Below are 24,493 nucleotides of genomic sequence, written 5' to 3' on the forward strand. Positions count from 1 at the left end.
GGGTTTCTCTCCTCATTATTGAAAGTACTGCGACTTTGGAACTTCTGGCAGCAAATTATAATGCACTCAGCCTGGGCCCATTGTAAATCAGGACTTCAAAAAGGGTGTCACGTAGTTGGTCCTCTTTAAGCACTGAAAATATCAGAGTCTATTTGAAAACGCCTTATGTAGTCTCTCACTAGCCTTGCAAATCATCACAGCACCAGGTAGAGCTTCCTTTTATTTTTCCTCATGGCATCAAGCCATTTCTATTCTGAACAGAAAGAGTATTACTTCTTGCTGGGATTTGAAAAAAAAAAAAATAATAAAACACTGAAGATAACAAGCTGCACAAGATCCCCAAATCATTTAGGGCTCTTGTTGAGCTTTGCACGCTCTCAGCATCCGTGCTCCTCCAAGCACAGGGTTTACTCTGGCTGGACAACCCATTGCATCTACTGACTTTTTACATGGGCGGTGATAGCGATAGGGTGAGGGGGAAGCATAGAACACAGAATGGCTTGGGTAGAAAGGGATCTTAAAGATCATACAGCCCCAACCAAACGTGGGCTGGTTGCCCCCCACCAGATTGAGCTGCCCAGGGTCCCATCCAACCTGGCCTTGAGTGCCTGTAGGGATGGGGCACCCACATTCACCCACCTGCAGACAGCCCCTCACCTTGGAAGAAGAGCAACATCTGCCTTTTTACATCTTCCTTGTCTCAAAAGAGGCTCAAAGCGTTTCTGATCTCTGCAAGGCTTCCTGCAACGCCAGTGCTGTATGGCTTCCCACAGGTGGGCCGTTTCTCCTTAAAAATATGATCCTATAAATTGCAGAAAGGCATCATTAACAAAAGGACCCAGGTCCCAGGAGTAATTGGGACTGTTTTTCAGTCCCAGCTAAATCATCGTTTGTCCCAGCTCCTTGTGTCCTGATACACACTGGGAAACGAGGAGGAACAACCTAGGGGCCATTTAATGAAGTAGGACAATTGCTTCCTAAGTAAACAATTAATCATAATTAAATTCTAGAAAGAAGAAGGGTGGAGGGATGGAGAATGAAATGAAGAAAGAGAATGCTTCCATCCCTGGAGGCATTCAAGGCCAGGTTGGATGATCTCTAAGGTCCCTTCCAACTCAAACCATCCTCTGAACCTAAGATTGTATGAAAAACACCAAGAGAATCTGAGTATTTGTTATTCAGCTGGTGGGATCAGCCCAGCCTTGTGAAAAGCAGAAGAGGGCTTTAAGGGCTGAGTACAATCCTGTCCTCTCCATCAAAAATACCACTGTCCATTCAGCTCTCAGAAAGCCAAAATACACCCACGTTGGGCTGAAAGTTGACATCTGATTGGCAGAAAGACCAATCCAAGCCCACAAGACCACAGCTGGCCCTGTATCACACAGGCTGGAGTGTCCCAAAAGCTGGAGGGAAGGAGCTGCTGTCCTCTTCTGCTGCACAGCCTGGCTGAAACCACACCATAGCGCTGGGGGGGGCAACGTATTGGAGAAGGCGAGGGCTTAATTAGGTATAATTAATTCCGGAGGGGAAGCAGGAGCAACATGCCTCCTGCTCCGACAACACTTTGCCTGGGGAAAATTCCTCTTGCCCCTCAATCAGGCGGGCAGGATGCTGAGCACACTTCTATCAGTCATTGACAGGACAGGCCCCTCCCTGCCACCCCAAAGCAGCCATCCTCTGGGTTCCCACTGCCCCAGGCTCAGCCCTTCTGCAACCAGTATCTTCTCTTTTCTCCACTCCCTGCACAGGTGTGCCAGCACATCAATGCACTTCTGCATGGCACATCAGCCCCAAAGGCAAACCCTGCTGATGCCTGAGTAGAAGGATAGCCATCTCCTTATCTCCTTGAGACTAACTCAATCCTGCAGGTAAAACTGCTGCTTTTAACCCAAATCAGCCCCCGACTGAGGCCAGAGGCACTTCAATGGACTCACGTACCTCTGCACTGGTACCTGCTGACAGCTCACCCAACATGATGGATGGACCAGCCCCAAGGATCAGCCACTCCATCCTGATGCTTCCCTAACCTGTAATTTCCCAAGTGGGTGAGGGATGGAAGGGAGATCCTCACCCATTGCAGGAGCACAACCTGATGGGTGTGAACTAGCATACAAACCAGATGGCCACCTTGGTGAGCCACAGCTGTGCTAAGGAGAGGTCATACCGGTAATGAACTGGGCCTGGTCCTCACTAATTAACGCTGTCAGGTGAAGTTCAGAGGTGCCCACTGATAAGGAATAAATCAATCCCTCAGAAACGCATATGTACAGAAAGGGATAGTTGAGTTTGTTCCTCCCAGAGGGCAAGTAATTATTCCCTTAACTTTCTCATTACTGTGCTCTTGGGAAACTCTCTTTCCATCCTGTAAATACCTGCCCTTCCCAAATTCATGATGCTTCCAGGTGCTGAAAGCTAACCTAGCCTTGGAGCAAAACCAGAACCTCTCCTGCTCCCTGGTGGTGCCAGGGTCCAGGAACTCATCCTGGGATCCTCAATGTCTTCCTTCTGACCTCGTGTTCTGATACAACAGAAGAATGGGATGCCATCCAGAAAGAACTGGATTGAAAACTGGGCCCACGTGGAGCTAATGGGGTTCAGCAAGGTGCGAGGTGTTGCAGTTGGGTTGAGGCAATCCCAGATACTTGTACAGAGTGGGTGAAGTGCTGATTGGGAACAGCTCTTCAAAGAAGGACTAAGAAGACCTGGTGGACGTGAGCAAGCCAGTGTGTGCTGGCAGGCACACAAGGCAAGCAGGAGACCACGCTGCTGGAGAGAGAGACTGGACCGCTGGGTGACTGCTAATTAGCAAATGCCATTAGCAGCTCCGCACTGATCCGCGGCCACGTGACGCAAGGTCAGTTGGAGACAGCTTTCCCTCTCATCACTCCACGTGACATCTCACCACAACATTGCTGAGGGGTTAAATAATTGGTAGCTCTGTGCCAGCCAGCCCCCAGCCGATGGAAATGTGATTCCCCCTAAAACAGGATGCACACCCGGGCTGAATTCACACACTGTAATTAACGCCGTGCGCCTCTTCGGCAGGGGAGGGGACAGGGGAAGCCTGCATGTTGTATTTTTAGTGCAGCTAATAGCTGTAGGGTTTAATTCCCGTCTAAATGTTAATTGACAATCCTGGAGAAAAAAAAAAAAAAAAAGGCTAATTCCCAATAAAACCCAGAGAAAAATCGATGCAGCCTCCTGACGGGCGCGTGTTTCAGCAGGAGGCCAGTCCTGCAGGGCTCCCACCCATAGGACTTTTACAGGGGGGGGCTGCTGGCGTGACGCCCACCTCCCTGCTGCATCCTGCTTTGTCCTCCTGCCCAGAGGCTCAGCCGTAGAGGCTCTGCTGGGGGCACGGTGCTGTCACATGGGGCTGAGCAACGCCGGCAATATAAATGTGGTGACGTGTGCCCGGCAGGCTGTCCCCACATCGGGAGCACCCAGCCCTGCAGCAGGAGCTGGGGATGCCCATGCCAGCCTCACAGGGACCCGTAAAGCCCAGCCTGGCACAGCCAGCCTTGCACAACCAGCCTCCTGAGGTAGGTGGGACAGCAGGCGGGTTATCGCATAACACCGTGGGACAGCCCCACCTGGCTTAATTATCTCTGTTTCTTTGGTGCTGGGAGGGTGCAAACCTTAAATCCATCATGGGTTCAGCGTGAAGCCAGGAGCAGCTGGCCGTCCACCCTTCCATCAAGGGCTCCTGTGTGCACACACAGCTGAAATTTCCTTGGGGAAAAAATATATATATATATAACAACTTGTTTTTCCACTCCCGGAGGGCAGCTTTAAATCACACGTGCACATCTGGACCCCAATGATTTTTACCCTGACCAAAGACTGCATGTTGAATCTTTAGGGTTGGCAGAAGAAGCGACCGTGGTCTGAAGTCTCCCCAGTGCTATGGCTAGGTTGCTATGAGGCAGCTCATGGCAATGGCTTAGGAAACAAGCTCTTGCTTTTTTCGCTTTGATTTTGCATGTTGTGCTATTTGGTGTGATTTTCCTTGTATTGCAAAGCTGGTGAAGACAATTTAAGTCATTATTAATAGATATGCTTGATCTGGGGAAGTAAAATGCTTAATGTTTTGTTAAATGAGGTGTACTCTGCAAACGCTCGTATTCAAGGAGATAGTGAAGATGCTGCCCCACGTTAGAGATTAATGGTTGCGAGCCTATTGCTAATGGGGTGATCACCCTTTTCTCACCAGCATTTGGAATTTTGGACACGTAAGGTGATCCCAGGTTAAATTTGGGGCAGGCCCAGGCCCTCAGAGCTGGGCCTTGATAGCAGGGTGAATGGATGGCACAAGCTGAAGCTTCACAGCGCACCACGTAGACTCTGAGGTCTCAGCCCTCCATCATCCAAAATGCAGGCTTGCCCAATGGAGGTTTGCCCATGGCTTCTAACACATCACTACAAAGCACGGGTTACAGGTGGTAGATTTTGATTAGACATTAGGAAGAAATTCCTCACCCTGGGGGTGGTGATGCCCTGGCACAGCTGCCCAGAGAAGCTGCAGATGCCCTATCCAAGGCCAGGCTGGATGGGACTCTGGGCAGCCTGAAATCTCCCTACCCATGGCAGGAGTTGGAGCTGGGTGGGCTATAGGATCCCTGACAACCCAAACCACGTCATGGTTTTATGATTTACCTTCGACACCCAACCAGGGATGACTTCCCCACTTCCACTCAGTCTCGAGATGCTCTGCAGGTGTTCTGCCTGCCAAATCCTCTCTCCAGTAAATTATGCTTGCTTCTATGATAACATTACCCTTAAAAACATGAAAATACCACTTCATCCTGACAGCTTTCTCTACCCACACCAGTGGAAAAAACACCAGGCTTAGCTGGCTCCTGCATGAGGGAACTGGGAGAGGCCTGTGTGCTCGTACCACTCAGATACAAAAGGATTTTTTCTTCTGCTCTCACCACTCCTGACTATTTTTAACTCCCTGCAAGGGCTGCTGTTGAACCTGTCATTAGCATGACCCAAGAAGTGAGTGCTACGTGCAAATAGATGCTGATTACAAGGCTCACAAGAAGGGGTCACGGAGCATTTCAGTGTGTTGGCAGCATTTAATGCCTGAGATGCAAACACACACAGACACCCCTTGCAAAATTAGCCCACGTCTGCCTGAGAAATATGTGAGCTCCCCAGCACACACAGAGGGTGGTCTGGGGAAGGGGATGCTCTGGAAGGCTGCTGCTGTTGGGCAGGTGGTGACAACAGGGCACTCACAGCCAAGCCTCCTCAGCACCCTGCTCTTCCAGGGCCAAATAGTCTGATGTTACTGCAGCCTCACCAAGCAAAGCTAACAGCATGGGCGTGCTGAGCCAGGGCATGCACAGGTTCTCTAAGCAGCAGCCCTAAAGACCCCTCCTTGCAGAGGGCTGCAGGAAGGACCCGAGCACATGAGGAAGGGCTGGCAGGTGAAGACGTGGGGCTTTTTGTAACTGAGAGCCACGAGACACAAGTCACGAGATGCCAGCTCTATTCTTGGCCCCACCACGGACTTCTCCCATGACCTTGAGGGAGCGGATGGCTGCAAGCCCCCTCCTTGGAGCAGGCTGGGTCCTTTCTCTCCTATACAAGGCATTGCAGGAGAAGCAGTTCCCCCTGCCAAAAGCTCTGGAGGGTTTTACCTCAGTGGGCTTTGCCAAGTGCTTTGCATCCTTGAGAAGGCTTGCTGACACGCCAGCTGCACGGTGCTGTCCCCTGATGCAATGCATGGATTTCTCCGTGCAGCTGTGGTGAGATTGCCAACAGGTATGGAAAAGTGTCATAGAGAAAAACACCTTCTCATTTGGATACTCTCTTATACAGAGCTCATGAATGTTTATATCGGGTTGGACGGATGGGAGCTGGTTACATTTCCCAGCCTAAAACAAGGGCGTTGGGATCAATCTGCCACCTGCAATTAGAACAGCCATTGAACCAAAGGGGTCAATGCTAACATGCACAGCCCAGTGACCACCTGACCCTCTTTGTATCGGGTATCCATTATCATCTGACCCCTCTGGAGTTATAAATACCACAACAATAGAGCCTTAACTGGATTATAATTAGACAATGAGGACAGGACAATGGAAACAATGACCTATAAAAGCCCCTCTGCCCTCCCGGCTGCAGGGGAAGCACTGGCATGGACAAGTTACCAGGACCAGTGACAGAGAGGCTGCAGATTTCTCCCAAACTGGATTCACAGCATCCACCCACATCTCCTGCAGAGAAGTACTACCAAGCCCTGGTCACAGGGAACCTGAGGAGCCTGCAGGTGCTGACAGACAGATACTATGAAGATGTCAACCTGGTTTTTGAGATCAGTAAAAATGAGATGGAGTGGCGGGTGAAAAGCCAAGCATTTTATGGACTCTCAGGTACTTTTTCTTTAAAAAACAGCCCAGATCAACCCCAGGTATTTACTAACCTAACCAAATGGGAGGTGCACTGCACACCAAAGTGCCTGGTGCTGCCTTCATTGTAACCTATTCCTGAGATGCCTCCTTTCTGGCTAAAGGGTTGCCTTAGCCCTTCTACCTTAGCCAGAAACACTCAGCACTTTGGTTGCTTTCTTCTGTTCCGTGCATACTAACATGGAGGGGCTGGAAAGTGCAAGAAGCGTGTGCTCACATCATTTTCCAGGCTGGGATGGGGGCACCCTGTGGGTCAGGCATGCTTGCAAGAGGGCTTGCAGCCCAGATTCCTTAATGGCAGCTGGGAGAGGTCACCTCGCTCCTGTCTGGCAGTAATGAGATGCTGGGCTGGCTTTGTACCAGCAAGAACAGTTCCTCCTGCCCTGCTGTGGGCAGGAAACCCATGGGCTGGCTTTCAGCAGCTGCCCACAGCAGAGGGGAAGGAACAGAACCTGCAGCAGCAAAGGTATTTATCTACCTGGCACGAGTGTCTTCTCATACCATGCAACAAAATCATAGCATTACCTTGGTTGGACCAAAAACTTCAGGATAACCAAGCCCAACCATTAAACTTGACTTACTGACTCCCATCACCAAGCCGTACCCCTCAGTGCCACAACTATGTGTCTCCTAAATACCTGCAAGGCTGAGGGCTTCTAAACTTCTCGAGCCCATCCTCACGCATCTCCATCACCCCTGCAGGGCTGTGGTCGCTGGAATACAAGCAGGAGCTGAGCACACCGCTGTGCATCGCCGCCAGCAGGGGCCACACCGCCTGCCTGCGGCACCTCCTGCGTCGTCAAGCTGACCCCGATCTGGCACCGGGGGGCTGGGCCCCTCTGCATGAAGCCTGCCGTGGGGGGCACGCTGCCTGTGTCGAGCTACTGTTGGAGCACCAGGCTGATCCCAACCTCCGGAGCGACGAGGGGCTGGCCCCGCTGCATCTCTGCACCACCCGCAACTCGCTGCGGTAAGGGGAGGATCTTCCCCCAAACCCGTGCTACCACTGTCCTTGCAAAGATCCCCAGCCTGCTCCCATCGCTGCTCCTGGATTGGTGTAGCTGTCACATGAGGGCATCCTCTCCGATCGCATCCTCCTGGCTTGGAAGCGGTCAGAAGGGCTGATGCCATAAGGCTGGGCAGGGGGTTGGAGGATGGAGGAGGCTTTACAGAGCCCTTTCCAAGCAGCACATGAGAACCACCCATGCTCCTGGAAGAGGATGTCTCTGTGCCAAGCATTGCTCAGGTCCCCTTCCTGTGGCTGGGAGCATCCACGTGCTTTTTCTTCCTCCTTTAATGAATTGTCTCAAAAAATCACCATGCCCAGGGTCACACAGCTACCATGCTTCCACTTGGGGTTTTCTTCCCTGACCTTCAGCCCCATCCACATGAGATATCAGTGCCATTTAGGGCACTCGCTCTTCCTAATCTGATGCACCCTGCACCCTTGTCCCATGGGTGGGTCCATCCCAATTAGGATTATCTCAGTTTATCCTGGTTTCTGAGGCTCAGCCACGCGCATCCGCTCCCCTTTTCGGCTGCATCAGTCTCAGTGCTTCAGACACAGGCACGGATGTTGCATTTAGAAATACATGTGTTTGCCCTCTCCGTGGGCTTTGTGTGTGCATGTGTGTGTGTCTAGTTTCAGCCCAGTAGGACTTTAAGTGCCTGAATCATTAGGCCCGGGGAATCAGGATTTTAAAAAGAGCTCGGCCCCTTGATATCCTGATGAAACCGCTTAGGGCTGCAGCGAATTTCATTGCCTGCCAGCTTCAGTCAAAAGCCACCCTGGCTTCAAACCTCTCCCCTTAAGGCAGGCAGCGAGCTTAAATAGAAGTAGGTGTTGAAGGCAAGGTACCCACTACAGATCCAATGTATTGTGGGCCAGATGTCAGAGAGCTGTTCAAGCAAGAGCTCGGCAAAAGAAAGGCAGCCGGAGAGGAAAAGGTTTTCAGACATAAATATCTCAAACCCGTCATATAAATAAGAGCCTCTGCAATACAGCAGAAGACACAAACCATTCAGCCAAAATCCCTGTATTAATCAAACACAGCCTTGATGCGATGAGGGCTGTGTCGGCGCCCACAACACAAATTACTTCCCAGGCTGGAAGGGTGAGGGAGGATGGCACCAACAGCCCTTGTCATTAATAACAAGCTGCTTCTCCTTCCTTCCCTTGGGCTCTCCTGGACAGCCCTTCTCTGGTGATACACTGCCGATCCATCAGCCCCCAAACCATCTCACCAGCATTCCCCAAAGCCCCACCTGGTGCGTTTTAAGCCCCTTCAATCTAGAAACAATGAGGAAGGGGCTCAGGATGTGGCCGCCAACCAGCGCATCCCTCATCCCACAGAGGTCTGAGCAAAACATAAGAGACATCCCAATGTTAGAGCCGTCACCAATCTGCACGCTATTCCCCCCAAAGAGGTGGAGGGGGATGGCAGGTGAGCCAGCAAAAAAGACAACACAGGGACCAGGCAGGTGCAACGTGGAAACAGCTGAGTGATAAGCCCTTGAATATTGGAGCTTTATAATGGAAATGCTGAGAGACCCTTAACTACGCTACCCGGCGCTACGGGGGCTTCTACAATAACTAAGCCAACTCCCTTGAAAGATCAAAAATTAATAGACATTTCAGACAGGTTTTGAGGTTTCGACCACTGCTTTTCAATTGCAAAGACTTTGCTAAAGTTAGAGACTGAGGAGGTCAAGCTTGAGTAACACAAACATTTCCTCTTTGATTAGGGGGAGACTACTTTACCCTGTCTTTTTTTTTTTTTTTTTTAAGTAGTAGATTTTAGGTCATCCTTAATTTTTTACTGACAATAAAGAGCAGGTCATTGACCTACATAGAGAGCTATTTTATTTTTCTCCCTCTTGATAACAATGGCCAGAACACCAATGTGCTGGGTTCTTCTATATTCCCATATACTCGGCAATTCACCATGGGGGCAGGACTTAAAACCTTTGAGCCTCTCAGTGACTGGGATAAAAAAAATTATCTGGGCTTCCTTCCAGCCATTTGAGCTTCAGAATCCATGAGATTTCAACAAAAAGGATATCAGAGCTTTAATCTAGGAGCTTTTTGAAGAGATTTAAAAAAAAAAAGTTCCAGTAAAGTTCAGTCTTACCTTCTTCACTTTAGGAGCTGTTCATGCCAACGTCGTCCTATTTAGTAGAGTTCCTCTCCTTGACCTCTTTTTTACAGCAGAGATAATTAACATGGTGGGGTAAGATGAGTCTCTAAATTCACTGCACTCTCTCCCTGGCTCTCTCTCGTTTCCCTCTCAAGCCGGGATGATTAAAGGAGAGCGCCTTCATTGGCACCCCAAAAAAATAAAATAAAAATAATTGAGGGGGAGAGGAAGAGGCTCTGCTCTCCGCATGGGTGAGTGCAGGATGGCAAGCAGGCACGGGGTGGTTTCAATGGAGAATAGGATGCTTTCTCCCCCCATCCCATAGCAGTACCCCCAGCAGAAGGGATGGCAAACTCAACAACAGGCACCAACTGAGCCTCTGCTCTGCAGTCCTCCTTCAGATCTGCCAGGTTAGAAATGCTGTCCAAAGAGCACAGGATTCCCAATGGGCCTCTTTGGAGGTAAAGCCCCCCAGAGCTCCCCATCCCCAGCCTCTCGCTTACAGAAGAGGGTTTGCCATGCTAAGGGTGGGAAGAGATGGCACTCTTGGCTTAACGACTCCTTATTGCCCTGTGCCATGTCGAGCAATGCAATGCAAATTGTGCTGATACTGTGGGCTTCCAGCAATCAGACACATCTGTTAGACTGACCTTCCAGCCAGAGCCACCTGCTGGCATGACAAAAGCCCTCAGTCATCAACTCTTTTTCTCCTTTGTTGTGCTAATGCCACCCAAACCCCTTCAAAATTGTGTTTCTGGAGTAGGTGGCACACTTGGAAAGAAATTTATCATGCCTGGCTTGGATCTTTGTGTTCACTTTATTTTTCTCCACCCTGAGAGGTGGAAGAGAAATTGTCTTCTAGCTCTGACCCTCCAGCTTTAGGGACAGGAGATAAAACATAAGAATCGGTGAAGAGAGGATTTTGTGTCCTTGGGACTCCCAGCAATATAAAATGAGGCAAGGGGCAAGCACTGGGGCTCAGGGAGGTGCTTTTAGGTGATGTTAGCTCAAGCAAAAGGCAAGTCTGGGAGAAGCCAGCAGAAAATAGGAGCAAGAATGGTCTCCTCCTCCCAGAACTGTAGAATCATAGAATCATTAAGGTTGGAAGAGGCCTCTATGATCATCTAATCCAACTATCAGCCCACCCTCACCAGGTGCAGCCAGAGAGAGGTTGCTGCAAATAAAAAAAAGAGCATGGATTTTAAAAAGGCAGCATTTAGCATCATCTAGTGCTAAATCAAGTCCTCTGCTCCATTTGGCATTGCTGGAATACAAAACTCAGAGCATTCAGAGCCGCTGCTTTGGAAATGTATTCCCCACCCAAGGAAGGCCACCTCTGTGATGGACCTTGGGCAGGAAGGAATGCGCTCAGAGCAGACACAAAGCACAACCCAACAGGAGCCTTCTTTGGAAAAGAAAAGGGCTTTCAAGAAGAAAAAGGATGAGATGTAACAAGAATGTGCCAAGATGAGGTGTAAGACAGCTGCATACCCACTGCTTGTGAAGATTTGGCAAAGACACACTCAGGCACTGGGCAGCATCCCTCCACATCCAGCCCACGGCTCAAGCATCACCATCAGTTTCCAATGGGCTTTCTCCACCCAATGGGTGACATTTCATTTTAAAGAAAAGCATCTTCCTCTTCTCTTTTCTAATGGTATTAAGGAAAGTTATCCTTGTATTCAGGCTCGTGAACGTTTCCCAAGCTGCAGGAAATGACAGACAAGATCAAGAGCAGTTCACTCTGAGCAGCCCTTGCCATGAAAAACAAGCAAGTAAAGGACAGGAAAGCCTCACTTCAACCCTGGGGAGGGAAAAAGAAAAGCAGCAGCAGCAAAACAAACAGATTTTCATACAAATATTGAGAGCTAACTCCGGTTTTGGGACAAGAATTACCCTGAGTCTGCCCCTGCCTTCTGCTCCTCCTGCTGGCTGCTCATTGCATCTCATTTCAAACCAAAGCTCGCTTTCCTAGCCTGGCTATGATGTTTCATACCAATCTCTGATCACCATTCATCTCTGTGGCACCTTCACGATGTACTGCTAGGGCTATAGGCCAAAGGGGCAGAGCTGAGGGCACTTTGCCCTTTAGAAAGCACCCAAGGCACCAAGATAGGCACCAGATGACAGCAGCAGGCTGGTGGTTTCTTTTGCCACCTCACATCTTAAGTTTGGCTGCACTAAGCTCTTCTTGCAGTACTCCTGGAAAACCAAAGCAGAGAAGACTTAAAAACAAGTTTAACCCAGCTTTGTTCAATGGGATTTCAGCCTACCTTGATGGTAAACAACAAGATATGAATAGAAAAACAAGACGACAGACATGCTGGAGAAGTGTTAGAGCGTATGAGTTCATCAACAGAGATTAGATGCTAAAATAAGAGCATATAGCCAGCAAACATGAATGGCATCTACCCTATCTACAGCCCCAGGCTGGCTGCTAACCAGCACCTGCTTTTGCCCCATACATTGAAACAGGAGGCCCACAATTTCCACAGGAGATCACCCCTTATTTATAGCCCTTCACTGGCATTCCAGAGGGAAAACTCACCACCAGACAACTTGGGTTTCCTCCAGCAAGTTGAATGAGATGAAGACACAGAACTCAATAACAAAAACAGCATCTGGGGAAGGTGGGGTTTCCAAACCTGTGTGTCTGGAGCAATATTTGGGAAGTTGAAAGGAGTTTGACTTCCTGCAATGCCAGCTGTCCTGCAATACATTCCTGCTCCATGGGATGTGATCACTGCAGCACAGCCTCTTCCTCCAGACTCCCCTCCACACCTCCTAGCAAGGTGCTGGGCTGCTGCATGCTCTCACCTATGGCAGAAATATGCTATTGGACCAGTGGAAAAAAATTAAGTCATTGCTTGAAACAGGGGTTACTTGTGTTTTAGAGTAAAGTGGGAACTGCCCAGTACATGCAACAGTTCTGGGGCAAATTCATTCCTTCCCAAAAAGAAAAGCAGGGACAAGTATGCGTGACAACCAGCCCTGAGTTTATCACCTGCATTGTCAGATTGTGTTTTTCACAAAGCCTAAATTCAGAGGACTGTTTTAGGTCAATAGCCTCAAACATCAATTAAGGAACAATGGACACAGAGCACAGAGAAAGTGTTCAGTAGAAGATTCCTGCGCATTCTGCAGCCTCAGAACTAAAGAGACCAATTAAAAAGCGAGACCTTGGGGTTCTTTTAATGTCTTGTCGAAACACTGGCAGCAGATCCAGTGCAGTCTGGCAGTGTCTGGAAGCACTACAGCAGCAAAGGCTGAAGAAATATCCTGGCCACGCTGTTCTGCAGCAGCTTCCCCAGCAAACTGGGGTTTCATAAGCACAGGAGAGCAGCCCAGGGAGGTGCTGTCAGGTCCTGCACTGCCAAGGACAGCAAGTTCTTAGCAAGCCTCAAGAAGGAGTGCTGCTGCAGAACTAGAGAGCCTCAAGTAACCTTTGTTTTATTTATTATTATTATTAACACTTCTGTTATTATCCCCATGTATGTTACCATTCACCTGGGCCAGACAAAACAAGCACTGCCCTGGCACCATGCTTCTACCCCAAGGCTCCTCTTCTTCCCCATCCCTCTCTGTTCCCACTCAGCTTCCCCTCATTTTGCTTCTGCATCACTGCCTGACCCCGCAGAAAGCCCCAGAAAACATCTGAAATAGCTAAAAAACAAGTGCTTGGTGGCACAAAGCTCAGCCCCTGCAGCTTTATGGTGACATTGCCGTGCCTCACTGTCCCCACAGCACCCAGCAGGAAACATGGCAGCCATCCTGATTCATTAGGACTGGCTGATCACATCAGCTGACTCAGACACATATACACACAAAACCTGTGGCAGCATACCCAGCTCCTTCAGCTTCTATCTGTTGTCAGAAGGATTCCTGACCTCAGGTGGAAGAGGGTGTCCCAAATGGTGCCACTTGGCTCCAGTGCATGAATGTCAGCTGAGGATTTGGGTTATGTAGATCTGCTCCAAAGCACCCCAGGAGATGAAATTCCCAACAGATGGGCAGCGTGAAGGAACCCATCTCCCTACCTGCCCTCACTCTGGTCTTTTATTTGGAACAGAACCCAGCCCATGGCCAAGCATCTGCATGAGTACGGGCACAGCCAGGCTGAGAGCCCCCATCCCCCTGTGGTGTAGGGACAGCATGACCTTGGTTGTGATAGCAGTCAAAAAAATGAATGATATTGCTCTAAGACAAGAGGAAAACGTTGTCCAAACCACCACCAGAGTGGAAACATGGCACCAAAGTGCAGAGCAGCCCTGTGCCGCACCCTGTAACAAATGGTTGCCCCTCAACACCACGGCCCCATGGGATCCCAACCCTTCCCCATCCTCTCTGCAGGCCCCCCAACACACACCCATACCATGGCTTTACAGATGCGCCGAGCTGCTGCTGAAACATGGAGCCACCATTGACCTGCCCAGCGAGGACAGCGGGGAGACAGCACTGCACGTGGCAGCCAAGCACGGCCTCTATGACCATGCCCACCTCTATCTGAGGCACGGGGCAGACGTGGATGCCCGCAGCACCAAGGGTGAGACAGCTTTGGGCTTAGTCTGCAGGCAGGACCCAGATGTTGCTGAGGATGCCCTGCAGCTTTGCAGGCTGCTCGTTGTGCATGGAGCCAAGCTGGAAGCACGTGACGAGCTGCAGAGGAGCCCTCTGCACGAAGCCTGTGGGGCAGCCAACAACGTGCTGGTGAGGTTCCTGCTGAGACGTGGGGCAGATGTCAATGCCATTGACTACAACGGCATCTCCCCACTGGGCTGTGTGCTGCAGGCGGCTGCCTTCAAGCAGGAGCTGAGGCCTCACCTGGTCGTGCAGCTGCTGCTCAACTACGGATCCCAAAAAATATGGCCCCACGCCTTTGCCAAGGTACTGGTGTTGGTGGGTGCAGGTTGGGCTGTGGGTGGGCTGGCATAGCATGGTGCGTGGGGTTTGAAATCAGGATTCCCCCTGCTTGGTTTTGTTGTGACCATCAAGTCCAACCATCACCTGGCACCACTAATTGGTGTTCCTCAGTGCCACATCCACACATCTCTTAAGTATCTCCAGCAATAGGGTCTCCATCACTGCCCTGGGAAGCCCCTTCCAATGCTTGATCGCTCTGTCCAAGCATTAGTTCTTCCCCACAACCAATCTAAACCTCCCCTGCTGCAACTCGAGGCCATTTCCACACATCCTAATGTCACTGGCTTGGCACAGCAGCCATCAGTGCAGACTTCTTATGGCTGTGCATCTCATTGATTTTACATCAAACAATCAAGAAAATATTACCCAGGCTTAACACTCACAAGCCAAAAATGTAAACAGGAGGCAAGAGCCACATCCAAGTGAAGCACTGCCACAACAAGGCAGGTCTTCAAATGCACATCCAACATATGCAGAGGCAAATATCAACTCAGATCCATAAGGGACCGCCCCAGTCACCCTCTAAGACCACAGTAGGAAGGGATGAGCCTCATCCACAGCTTACAGAGAACATTCCACTCTGGGAAATGCCATCTAACCCCCCAATCACCTGTTCCCTCTTCGCCTATGGCTAGGTGCTGAGATCCTGTGCAGCTGTGCCAGAGATCATTGAAATCCTCATCAACTCCTACTCACAAATTCCCATCTCTGAGAAGTGGGTGGAGGCTGTGCCAGAAGAGGTCCTGCAGGTAAGGCTGGAGCAGAGGGATCAGCTGTGCAGCACAGCCCATCCCTATACTGGGCCAAAACAGGGGCTGGTAATAGCAAATCCTTCTCCAGGAAAAGAAATCAAAATGCTGTCATGAGCAGCTGGCTTCCAGGTGACCAGACAAACCAAACAGGATCCCAGAAAGAAATCAAAACACTTGAAGCTTCCCTTGAGAGTTGTAGTGCTATAATGGGTGCCACAAAAGCAGGGTGGCAAAGTCTTTGGCTGCAGCAAATGAGAGAGATGGGATGGATGGATGTTACCTTTAGAAGACCTCAGCTTACCTTTAGAAGACGGGGACCTCCAACAAAAAAATGCCCTCACCTCCACTGCCAACTCTTAAATAAGGTCTGGGAAGGGGTGGATCCTGGTGGATCCAGCCCTTCCAGTCACTCAGGTACATTGTTTTCACCTGAGCTCCCCTGGGTTGGCCCTGCCTTCCCACCAGGTGCTCAATCACTGCTTCAGGCCATGACTTAGCATTTCCACTACAGGAGGGAAAAAGAATAAAAATAGAAAACAAAAATAAGTGTAGCTGTAAGCATTGAAGCCCATTTTAACAGAGCACACCATCTCAGCTTTGCGTCACCGAACACCGATGGCGGATTTCTTACCTCCTCCCCTTACATCTCCATCTCTGGCTTGTTTGGCTGAACTAAATAATAGTAATAATAATAAGGTGCTCATTTATTTTCCCTGCCTCCCTTTGCAGCAGCACCAGCCATTCTATGAGTCCTTGTTCCGCCTGGCAGGCACAGTCCGGTCCCTACAGCACCTGTGCCGTTCCACCATTCGGAAGAAATTTGGCAGCCGGTGCCACTGCCTCATCCCATCACTGCCCGTGCCCAAACCACTGCTGGATTACCTGCTGCTGGAACCTGAGGGTGTCCTGCTCTGAATGCACAGCCATCCTCTGCATCTTCCCTGTGGCAGCATCCATTGCTGCTGGCCAAGCAGAGGAGCCACCGTCGTCGTCGTGACAGATCGCTGCTTTTCTGGGACTTCTAACACAACCAAAATGTGCTTTCAGCTGTAATTTGGTATCGATTTGTTTGTTTCTTTCTTTTCTAATTGTGCTTTCTGTGGATTATAAGGAGTAATAAAATGAGGAGTGGCTGCTACAGGCGTGCTGCAGGTGTGGGTGGCATTCAGGATCAAGGAGCTCACAAGGATTCTCACCCACTGCCCTGGCTGCGGTGCCACCTCCTGTGCTCATTCTGCCTGTCGTTGTCACCAGGCACAGAGGATGGTGGGTGTGCAGCCCTTTGGGCTTTGCCTGTGGTGCCTTGGCACAAAGCAGCAGGGAGCATTTGGATCCCCATATGATTGACAGGCTGAAGCAAAGCACGTGTGCACACACAGCCCTTGGAAGCACTCACCCAATTGTTTCACTGCTCAATGACACTCACTATCAAATAAAATAATGGAGAGGGGGAGAATCAGCCTTTTTTCTTGTTGGGCTGGATGCTGCACAGAGCTCTGCACCCATACAGCTCTCCTCTATTCAGTACAGTGATGGGTACAGGATGGGGGCCCTGATTCCCGCAGCCGGTGCTGAGCATGGAGATGGGGAAGGGAAAGAAGTTCCTCACCGGAGTTCTGGATGTGATCCCTGCCAGATGTGCACAGATGTGCCATCCATGCCTCTTGTCTCCAACTCCTGGGCCACGGGAATTACCCCACTACAAAGCACGTGTGACACGCTGCTCGGTCCCGGTGGTGGCACGGTTGATTTGCACGTTTGTTTCGGGGTTTAAGTGGGGAATTGGAAGCTGTTGGGAGGAGAGATGCCGTGCCCTAGCGGGGCTGTGCTAGGAGACAGCGGGAAGTGCGCGGGGGGATCCGCGGACACGCGTGGGACGCGGCGGCTGCGCGTCTGCGCGCGTCCCGCAGGGGGCGCCGTGGGAACGGCGGAGCGCGGCCGGTGGGAAGGGAGGGAAGGGGGTTGGGGGGGTGGGAGGTGGGACAGAAAGCGAAATAAGAGAGAGAGAGGAAAGGTAAAATAAAAAATAAAGATAAAAAAAGAAATCTAAGGACGTCGTAAAAGGCAACTAAAAGACAAGGGAAGAATGAAAGAAAGAAAGAAGGCAAAATTAAAAAAAAAAAAAATCCAAATCCCGACCGGGGGAAAAAAAAAAAAAAATCGATAAAAAGGATAGAAACAATAATAAGCACAAAATAGTTTTGCGCTGCTTTTGTTGTTGGTTTTGCAAAGTTGCGCGGCCGCGCAGTTCTCCGCAGCCGCGGAGGGCAGTGAGCGGGCGGGGGCTGAACGGCAGCCGGAGGCGGGAGGTCGCATTAACTTGTAATACGGAGCCACATAAAAATGCGATTATGACTGCTAAACAGAACGCAGTAGGCTGCTAGTTAAGACAATGAGATTTCCGGGAAGCGATGCATAAATTCTTCAAAAATGACACATTTTTCACGTTTCATTCCAATTAAATTACTGAGGCAGCTAACACACGATACATTTGGGTGAAATGAAGGCTTTCCGGGAGGCTTTTGTCGGTCTCTCTGGATGCGCGTGGTTTATGGAACGCGGTTCCTATTAAGCCGCTATTAAGGCGGAATGTCGGAGCCCCCGCTCCTCGCCCTGCCCCGGGGGGTCGGGTCCGGTTCTGCTCCCCACTCCCCGCAGCCGTAGGGGATGCCGAGAGCCCCGCCCGGCAGCTCCCGTCCCCAAAAAGCCCCAAAAGGTGGGAATGAAGGCGGCCGTGCGCTGCGCTTGTAGGGGGCTGGGAACGGAATGGGGCAGGGAGAGACCGGAGGGGACCGCAAAGGGGAGGGGACACCTAATAAAGGGATTCCAGGGGAGAGCCCGGAGGAGACCCCAGAGGGGACTCCGAGAATGATCCCAAATGGACCACGAGGGAAAATCCAATGGAGATCCCAATAGGGATCCCGAATTCTCCCATCGTGGGGTCCCTGCAGGGTCCTGATCCCCCCACCCCGGGCAAGAGCCGGCCCAAAAGCCCCGGGGGGGTCCCGTGCTCCTATCGGAGTCCCCCCCCCGGCCCCGACCCGGCCCCGGCTTTGGGTTTGCAGAGCGGTGGCAGCGCGCCGGGGCGGGCGATGCGCAAAGCGATACGAATCAGAAATGAGATTTTGAAGTCCTAATGAACCTGATTGCATGAGCATTTATAATCCCCCATGGCTTTAAATGAAATCAGATATAATCAGGAGCTATGGGGAAAGGGAGTGTTTACAGGCAGAGATTGGGAAGTGCTGCTGTATTAGTAAAGATGCTGTTCCTTCTATTGATGTCTGAAATGATGGATAATGTGAGAATGGCAAATATACTATTTGTCTAATGGCTCTGCAATTAAATTCCCCTGTAAATGACCCATGCCTCATTTCATCCTAATCTATGGAATTTTGATTGAATTCGTCAGCTCTAATTGAAAAATACTGCGCTTTAATGTCTGCGGTGCTGTTCCAGGACCGCGGTGGTTTTAATGAGCCGGTGCCCCCTGACCCGGGAATATTTGAGACTTTTCTCCGGGATTGAAGGCGGCGGAATTCCCCCATATGTGCCCGTGTGGGTCCCCCCGATCCGGTTCGGTCCCTCCGAGCGCCGTTCTCCGCTCCGATCCTTCGCCGCTCCCCAAATATTTTGCCTGCAGTTTTCTACATCCGAAAAAAGAATCAGATCCCGTTCCCCACCGCACACGTCCGAACGAATTCGGGGCGTTCAACGGTGCTGCCGGAGCCTCTCTTTCCTGATAAAGCCGTCCGCATGCACGCAGAGGATCGGGGGGGGGGAAGGTGAGAGGGAGGGGGGGGGTCGTCCTTTTTTGCCTCCTCTTTCCAACCCGAAAATGCAGTGGAGAGAAGATTGCGGGATGGGAAGGGGGGGGGATAGAGAGGGGGGGGTGGGAGGGGAGTTTGTTAAGGAAACAAAAATAGTAAATTAAAAGAAGAAAAAGCAAAAAATAAAATAAAAAGGGGGGGGGGGGGGGGGGGAAGTGGGGGGAAGTAGGGGAAGGAAGAAAAAAAAAGCGCACCAAGGAGCACAACCCAAAGTGCCGGATGCAGCGGCGAGGAGGAGCCCCCTCCCACTCCCCCCCCCCCCATCATGAGGGCTCTGCAGGGGCTGCCCCGACTCGTCTCCCGTTCGGAGCAGTCGGTGCCGCTCCCGGTTCCGCTGCCCGCATCCCCACAGCCGCATCTCCACCCGATCGGTGCCCGTGGGGTGGCTCAGCCCCGACCAACGCAGCGGAGGGCTGTGTGTGTGTGTATGGGTGTGTGTGTGTGTATGGGTGTGTGTGTGTGTCGAACGTATCCCCGGTGTGCTAAATCTGATGGGAATCATCTCGCCGGGTTCTCCCCGAAGCCGAGTTTTGCTTTTGATAAAGTCATCGGTTTGGCTGTCAGGAGCAGAACGAAGCCGAGCCCCGTACGCACATCACCAGACACCCTTCATACCATGCGTACCACACACCGTGTACCCCATGCCACGTACCCGTGCACCTCACACCGTATACCCACACCCTTACATCACGTATATTCGCTTTTTTTTTTTTTTTTTCTTTTTTTTTACTCCAAACCCCGAGTTATTTCTGCTTGGCTGCTCGTTTTTTGGGGGATGATTGGTCAAAAACACCTTCTACCGCTTTAGCCCACACGGTTTCTCCCCTCCAGCAACCAGCCCCAATTCACCCTCTTTAAAACACGACCCCAAAGCTCCATCCCTAGAAAGGATTTCGGGGCGAACCCAGAGCCCCCCTGACATCTCAGAGATGCGGGGACAACCGAACAGCGGGGATTTTTTGGCTCCCACCCCCCGGAGCCGCCCCGCCGGGGGTCCCCGCCCGCCGCTCCCGGCCGCAGTGCCGCTCTGCCCCCCCGGCACCCGGTGGTGTTTCCTAACGGAGCCGCAGAGCCGAACAAAGCCCATCTCCGGCGGTAGAAAAAGTCACTTTTGTCCGGGGGGAGTGTGGAATTTTTTTGTAGGGGGCCGACGACAAACGAGAGATGCGGGAGCGGAGCGGCGGGACGCAGCGGCACAGCGATACGGGGACGGAGGGTAAAAAGGATGAGGATATTCAATCCTAATCGCTGAGCGGACGGCCGAAACCCGCTCCTCCGATGGCATTCGGGTGGAAGAAGCGGGGCACCGTGGAAGGACGGGGATTTTGCCCTCGCCTCCCCCGCGCAGGAGCTTCGCAGCCCCACGGAAGCGGCAGTGGGGGGGGGACAGTGCCAAAGGGACGGCAACGGAGCGCCCGAGGGGGGGCGAAGAGAGCGGATGAGTTTTCCCGGCCCACGGAAGACGGAGCTCGCCCCCAAAGCGCCATAGAAGATCTCAAAGCCCCCCAAAGGAGCGCGCATTGGGAGGGGAGAGAAGGGGAAGGCCTGCACCCCAACACCGATAAACTCCATAGCGGGGTCACTGGGGCCGAAGTCCCACCGACAGCATAAATGGGGTTTGGTTTCAAAACCCACTGAGGGGCTGGTCGGGGGAGCACGGCCCCACACAGCCCATCCCGGGGGGAGGCTGCCAGGACCCCCAGCTCCGGGAAGGCAGCTGTGGGGTACGGCTCATCCACTGCCCACACCGAGCGTGGGCCCCCAAAGCAAGACGGGGGGTGGCCGAAGGCTGCGGCCCCCCCAGGCCGGGGGCGGTCCGTCCCCGTCCCCTTTTTCTCTCTCTCTCTCTCTCTTTTTTTTTTTTCCCGCTTTTAAATTTTATTTCCCGAACCGCTCCATCCTTGCTGGGAACCCCCCGTAATTGCCGGGCTTTGCCTCTTCTCCTCTCCCGTTATCGTTATTTACGGCCTTTTGGAGTTGCGCAAAGTTCCCTTCACGTTCAATTTCCAAGTTTGGGGCTTTTTCCTCTTCCCCCCCCCTCTCCCCTCCCCTTTCCCTTCTTTTTGTGTTCGCGTCCCTCCTTTTGTCCCCGCGCTCCGAGAGGCTGCGATGAAGGCGGCGGCCGCGGGGCCGTAATTCCGCCGCGGCGATGAATGGAGCTCCGCATAATGGAGGGGGGGAGACGACGACGACGGTCAGCTTCGGAGCCGGGGGGGGGGAGGTGTGTGTGAAAAAACTGATAAAAGTGAGGAAAAAAAAAAAATTGTAATAAAAAGGAGAAAAGAGGGAAGAGCGTAAGAAAGGAAAAATAAATATGAAAAAATCGGAAGAAATAGAAACAAACAATTCAAACGAACAATTCAAATAAAAAAATAATAATCATAACATGAAATAACAGCGATAAGAAAATAAGAATGAATGGAAAAAGGGAAGGGGGGGGGGGTCCGGTGCCGGGGGGCCGACCCGCCGCTCTCAATGGAAACGCCCCGTCCGGAGGCGGAGAGGAGTGGCCGTGGGAATAGTGGGCGTGGCCTCCGCGTTAGGCCCCGCCCCCACGAGTCGCCTGCCCAATGGGCGGCGCGCTCGGCGGGCACGTGGGCCGGGCCGTGTTCCCAGCCGGGCAAAATGTGAATGGGCGCGGGGGAGCGGGCGGGCAGAGGCAGCGCGGCGCGGGGCGGCGGGGGGCGGCCGGCCCCGATGTGCGGGCGGCGGCGGCCCCGCTCCGCCCCGGCTCGGCCCCACGCGTGGGCGCTGCGCGGCGCTGAGCTGCGGGAGCCGGAGCCCGAGCAAGAGGAGGAGGAGGAAGAGGAAGAAGAGGAGGAAGGTGGTCGCCGCTGCTCCTCCGCCGGCCCGGCATGAGCGCGGCTTTCCAGCCCTCGCTGATGATGATGCAGCGCCCGCTGGGAAGCAGCACGGCCTTCAGCATCGATTCGCTCATCGGCAGCCCCCCGCCGCCCGCCCCCGGCCACTTCGTCTACACCGGCTACCCCATGTTCATGCCGTACCGGCCCGTCGTGCTGCCCCCCCCGCCGCCCGCCCTGCCGCAGGCCGCCCTGCAGCCTCCGTTGCCCCCCGCGCCGCCCCCGCCGCTGCCCGCGTTGCCCGGAGCCTTCTGCCCTGGGCTGGCGCAGGGCATGGCCCTCACCTCCACGCTGATGGCCGCGCTGCCCGGCTCCTTCCCCGCCTCCCCGCCGCGCCCCGAGGCCGCCAGGAAGTTCGCCCCCCCGGGGAACTTCGACAAGGCCGAGGGATTGCCCCCCCCGGACGGTGGCGGCGGCGGCGGAGACGACGGCAAAACCGGGGGGGGGCTGCTGCCCTTCCCCGCTGCCGACGCCGTGCACGCATCGCTGGGTGAGTGCGGGCCGAAGGACGGGGGGGGGGAGGCGGGGGGGACGTGTGGGGAAGGACCCCTGGGCTGGGGGGGTACCGGGCTGCAGGGGCTCGGGGTGCGGGGGCGACGGGATTTCCTAATTTTCTCACTTTTCCCGGCCCGGAGAAGGGAGGTTCGGAGCCCCTCGGTTCGATTGAGCCGTTGGAATTCGGGGCTCTGAGGCCGGGGGTCGGCAGCAGCTCTCTATTAATAAATTCGAGCATCTGAATCGAGTGTCCGGGCCCGGGGGTTCGCTGCCCGCGTTTCGATTCAGGCTTCGTAATCGTCGGGTGCCTGGAACGGGGCTTCGGAGCCCCTCGGTTCGATACGGCCGTTGGAATTCGGGTTCCTGGGGCCGGGGGGTTCTCAGCCCTCGATGACATCCGAACTCCGGCCGCGGGGCTTCGGGTCCTGGCCCTAACGGGGCTCTGTGCTCGGTTGCAGCGGGGGCCCTCCGCGGCGGCCCCAAAGACGATCCCAAATCGGAGGAGGAGGCGAAGGGCCGCGAGGAGAACTTCTCCATGGACAGCGACCTCGACTACAGCTCCGACGAGAACGGCCCCGCGCCGGCGGCCCCGCGGGAGGAGGACTGTGGTACCGCGTTGGAGGAAAACCCCCCCAGCGCCGCCAACGCCGCCGCCAACGCCGCAGCCACGGGGAAGAACCGACGGCGACGGACGGCGTTCACCAGCGAGCAGCTGTTGGAGCTGGAGAAGGAGTTCCACTGCAAGAAGTACCTCTCGCTGACGGAGCGCTCGCAGATCGCTCACGCCTTGAAGCTGAGCGAGGTGCAGGTGAAGATCTGGTTCCAGAACCGGCGAGCTAAATGGAAGCGGGTGAAAGCGGGCAACGCCAGCTCCAAGGCGGGGGAACCTTCGCGGAACCCCAAAATCGTGGTGCCCATCCCGGTGCACGTCAGCCGCTTCGCCATCAGGAGTCAGCACCAGCAGCTGGAGCAGGCGCGGCCCTGAGCGCCGCTGGGGGGGCAAAAAGTTGACAAACGGGGTTTTCGCCGGACCCGCAATGAAAAGCGAAACGAACGACGGAAACCAACCTCTCCTCCCACCCCCCTTCCCGTCCCCCCCCCCCCCCGTAAAAAAAAAAACACCAACCAACAAAACAACTCAAACAAACACCTCCCTGCCTCCCCCCTTAAAATAAATCTAGAAGCGACGCGACCCCACCGGCGACCCGCGAGTGATCCGGCGGCAACGAGCGGCAGAACTGAAGGCGGAACGCCGTACGGAGCGGGGACCGGGACCGCACCGCCCCGGGGTAACGGCGCTGGGGGAGCCGTCGGTTCGGGGCCGCCCCTCTCAAAGCCGTTTTGAGAGGGGAAAGAGAGAAAGAGAGAGAGAGAGGGGAGGGGGGGGAGGAGAACGGACGGACGGACAGACGGACACCGAGGAAAGCACGAATTCAGCGTTGTGGTTTAATTTATTTCGATGTAGCCCGTTTCCTTCTAAGTTATGAAATTTAAGGAGCCAACTCCCGTCTTGTGAATAAAAGCCGAGAAAGAAACAAAAAAGGGACACACACACACACGCACACACACAAAAATACCCGCACACCCCCCCCGTACCCCCACCGCACCTCACCCTTCGCCCCGGCTCGGGCGCAGCGTGCGACTGTTGTCGGCTTTTTCCGCTTTTCGCCTTTTCTTTTCGGGTCCTCCCGGAGCGCCGTGCGGAGCCGTCTCCCCTCCCTTCCTTCCCCCCCCCCCCCGCACACCTCCCTGCGGGGTACGTTGCGACCCCCGGGGAGGGAGAAGGCGGGGGGGGGTGATGCGCTTTTATCCCTATTTCGCCTTTTTGGGGGGGATGGAAGGGAGAGAGGATTTGCCGGAAAAAAAAGAAGTGAGAATACGGGAAAAAACTGGGAAAAAAAAAAAAATTAATAAAGCAGCGCGGGGTGGAGGGAGCACGGGAGAGAAACGGGGTTCTGCGGCAGCATCGCGCACTTCGTTTTATTTTTGTCGTGTTGTGTTTTGTTTTGCTTTCCTATTATTTTTTTTTTTCCCCCGTTTTTAACGGGACGGCCGCAGCACTTCGCTCCTTTCCCTTCA

General features: G+C 53.2%; 2 protein-coding genes across 4 annotated transcripts; both read left to right on the forward strand.

The window, feature by feature from the left end:
* The first annotated feature begins 3,349 nt into the window (after positions 1-3,349).
* On the forward strand, positions 3,350-16,675 carry ASB18 (ankyrin repeat and SOCS box containing 18). Of its 3 annotated transcripts, none has more exons than XM_031604464.2 (6): positions 3,350-3,542; positions 6,234-6,383; positions 7,122-7,389; positions 13,942-14,440; positions 15,112-15,225; positions 15,958-16,673. In XM_031604464.2, the coding sequence occupies exons 2-6, from the start codon at positions 6,341-6,343 to the stop codon at positions 16,141-16,143; spliced, it is 1,110 nt and encodes a 369-aa protein (XP_031460324.2). In that variant the 5' UTR covers positions 3,350-3,542; positions 6,234-6,340; the 3' UTR covers positions 16,144-16,673. The 3 variants fall into 3 exon arrangements, with proteins under 3 accessions (XP_031460324.2, XP_090000655.1, XP_090000656.1); XM_090144529.1 differs by having other exon boundaries at positions 6,136-6,383; positions 15,958-16,672; XM_090144530.1 differs by lacking the exon at positions 3,350-3,542 and having other exon boundaries at positions 6,136-6,383; positions 15,958-16,675.
* Positions 16,676-21,765: 5,090 nt separating this feature from the next.
* Positions 21,766-24,138, forward strand: GBX2 (gastrulation brain homeobox 2). The gene is made up of 2 exons (XM_031604463.2): positions 21,766-22,409; positions 22,873-24,138. Exons 1-2 carry the CDS (start codon positions 21,914-21,916, stop codon positions 23,397-23,399), a joined length of 1,023 nt encoding a protein of 340 aa, XP_031460323.1. The 5' UTR covers positions 21,766-21,913; the 3' UTR covers positions 23,400-24,138.
* The last annotated feature ends 355 nt before the right edge of the window (positions 24,139-24,493 follow it).

The sequence above is a fragment of the Phasianus colchicus genome, chromosome 7 (assembly GCF_987193195.1).
Source record: "Phasianus colchicus chromosome 7, bPhaCol1.hap1.1, whole genome shotgun sequence".
Taxonomy (NCBI): domain Eukaryota; kingdom Metazoa; phylum Chordata; class Aves; order Galliformes; family Phasianidae; genus Phasianus; species Phasianus colchicus.

What these genes read in the sequence shown, in the direction of transcription:
- ASB18 (XM_090144529.1), top strand. Translation starts at nt 6,149, where the DNA reads ATGGACAAGTTACCAGGACCAGTGACAGAGAGGCTGCAGATTTCTCCC. An exon ending in ACCACCCGCAACTCGCTGCG is followed by an intron (nt 7,390 to 13,941) that starts GTAAGGGGAGGA and finishes ATGGCTTTACAG; the next exon opens with ATGCGCCGAGCTGCTGCTGA. An exon ending in GGCCCCACGCCTTTGCCAAG is followed by an intron (nt 14,441 to 15,111) that starts GTACTGGTGTTG and finishes GCCTATGGCTAG; the next exon opens with GTGCTGAGATCCTGTGCAGC.
- GBX2 (XM_031604463.2), top strand. Translation starts at nt 21,914, where the DNA reads ATGAGCGCGGCTTTCCAGCCCTCGCTGATGATGATGCAGCGCCCGCTG. An exon ending in CGCCGTGCACGCATCGCTGG is followed by an intron (nt 22,410 to 22,872) that starts GTGAGTGCGGGC and finishes GCTCGGTTGCAG; the next exon opens with CGGGGGCCCTCCGCGGCGGC.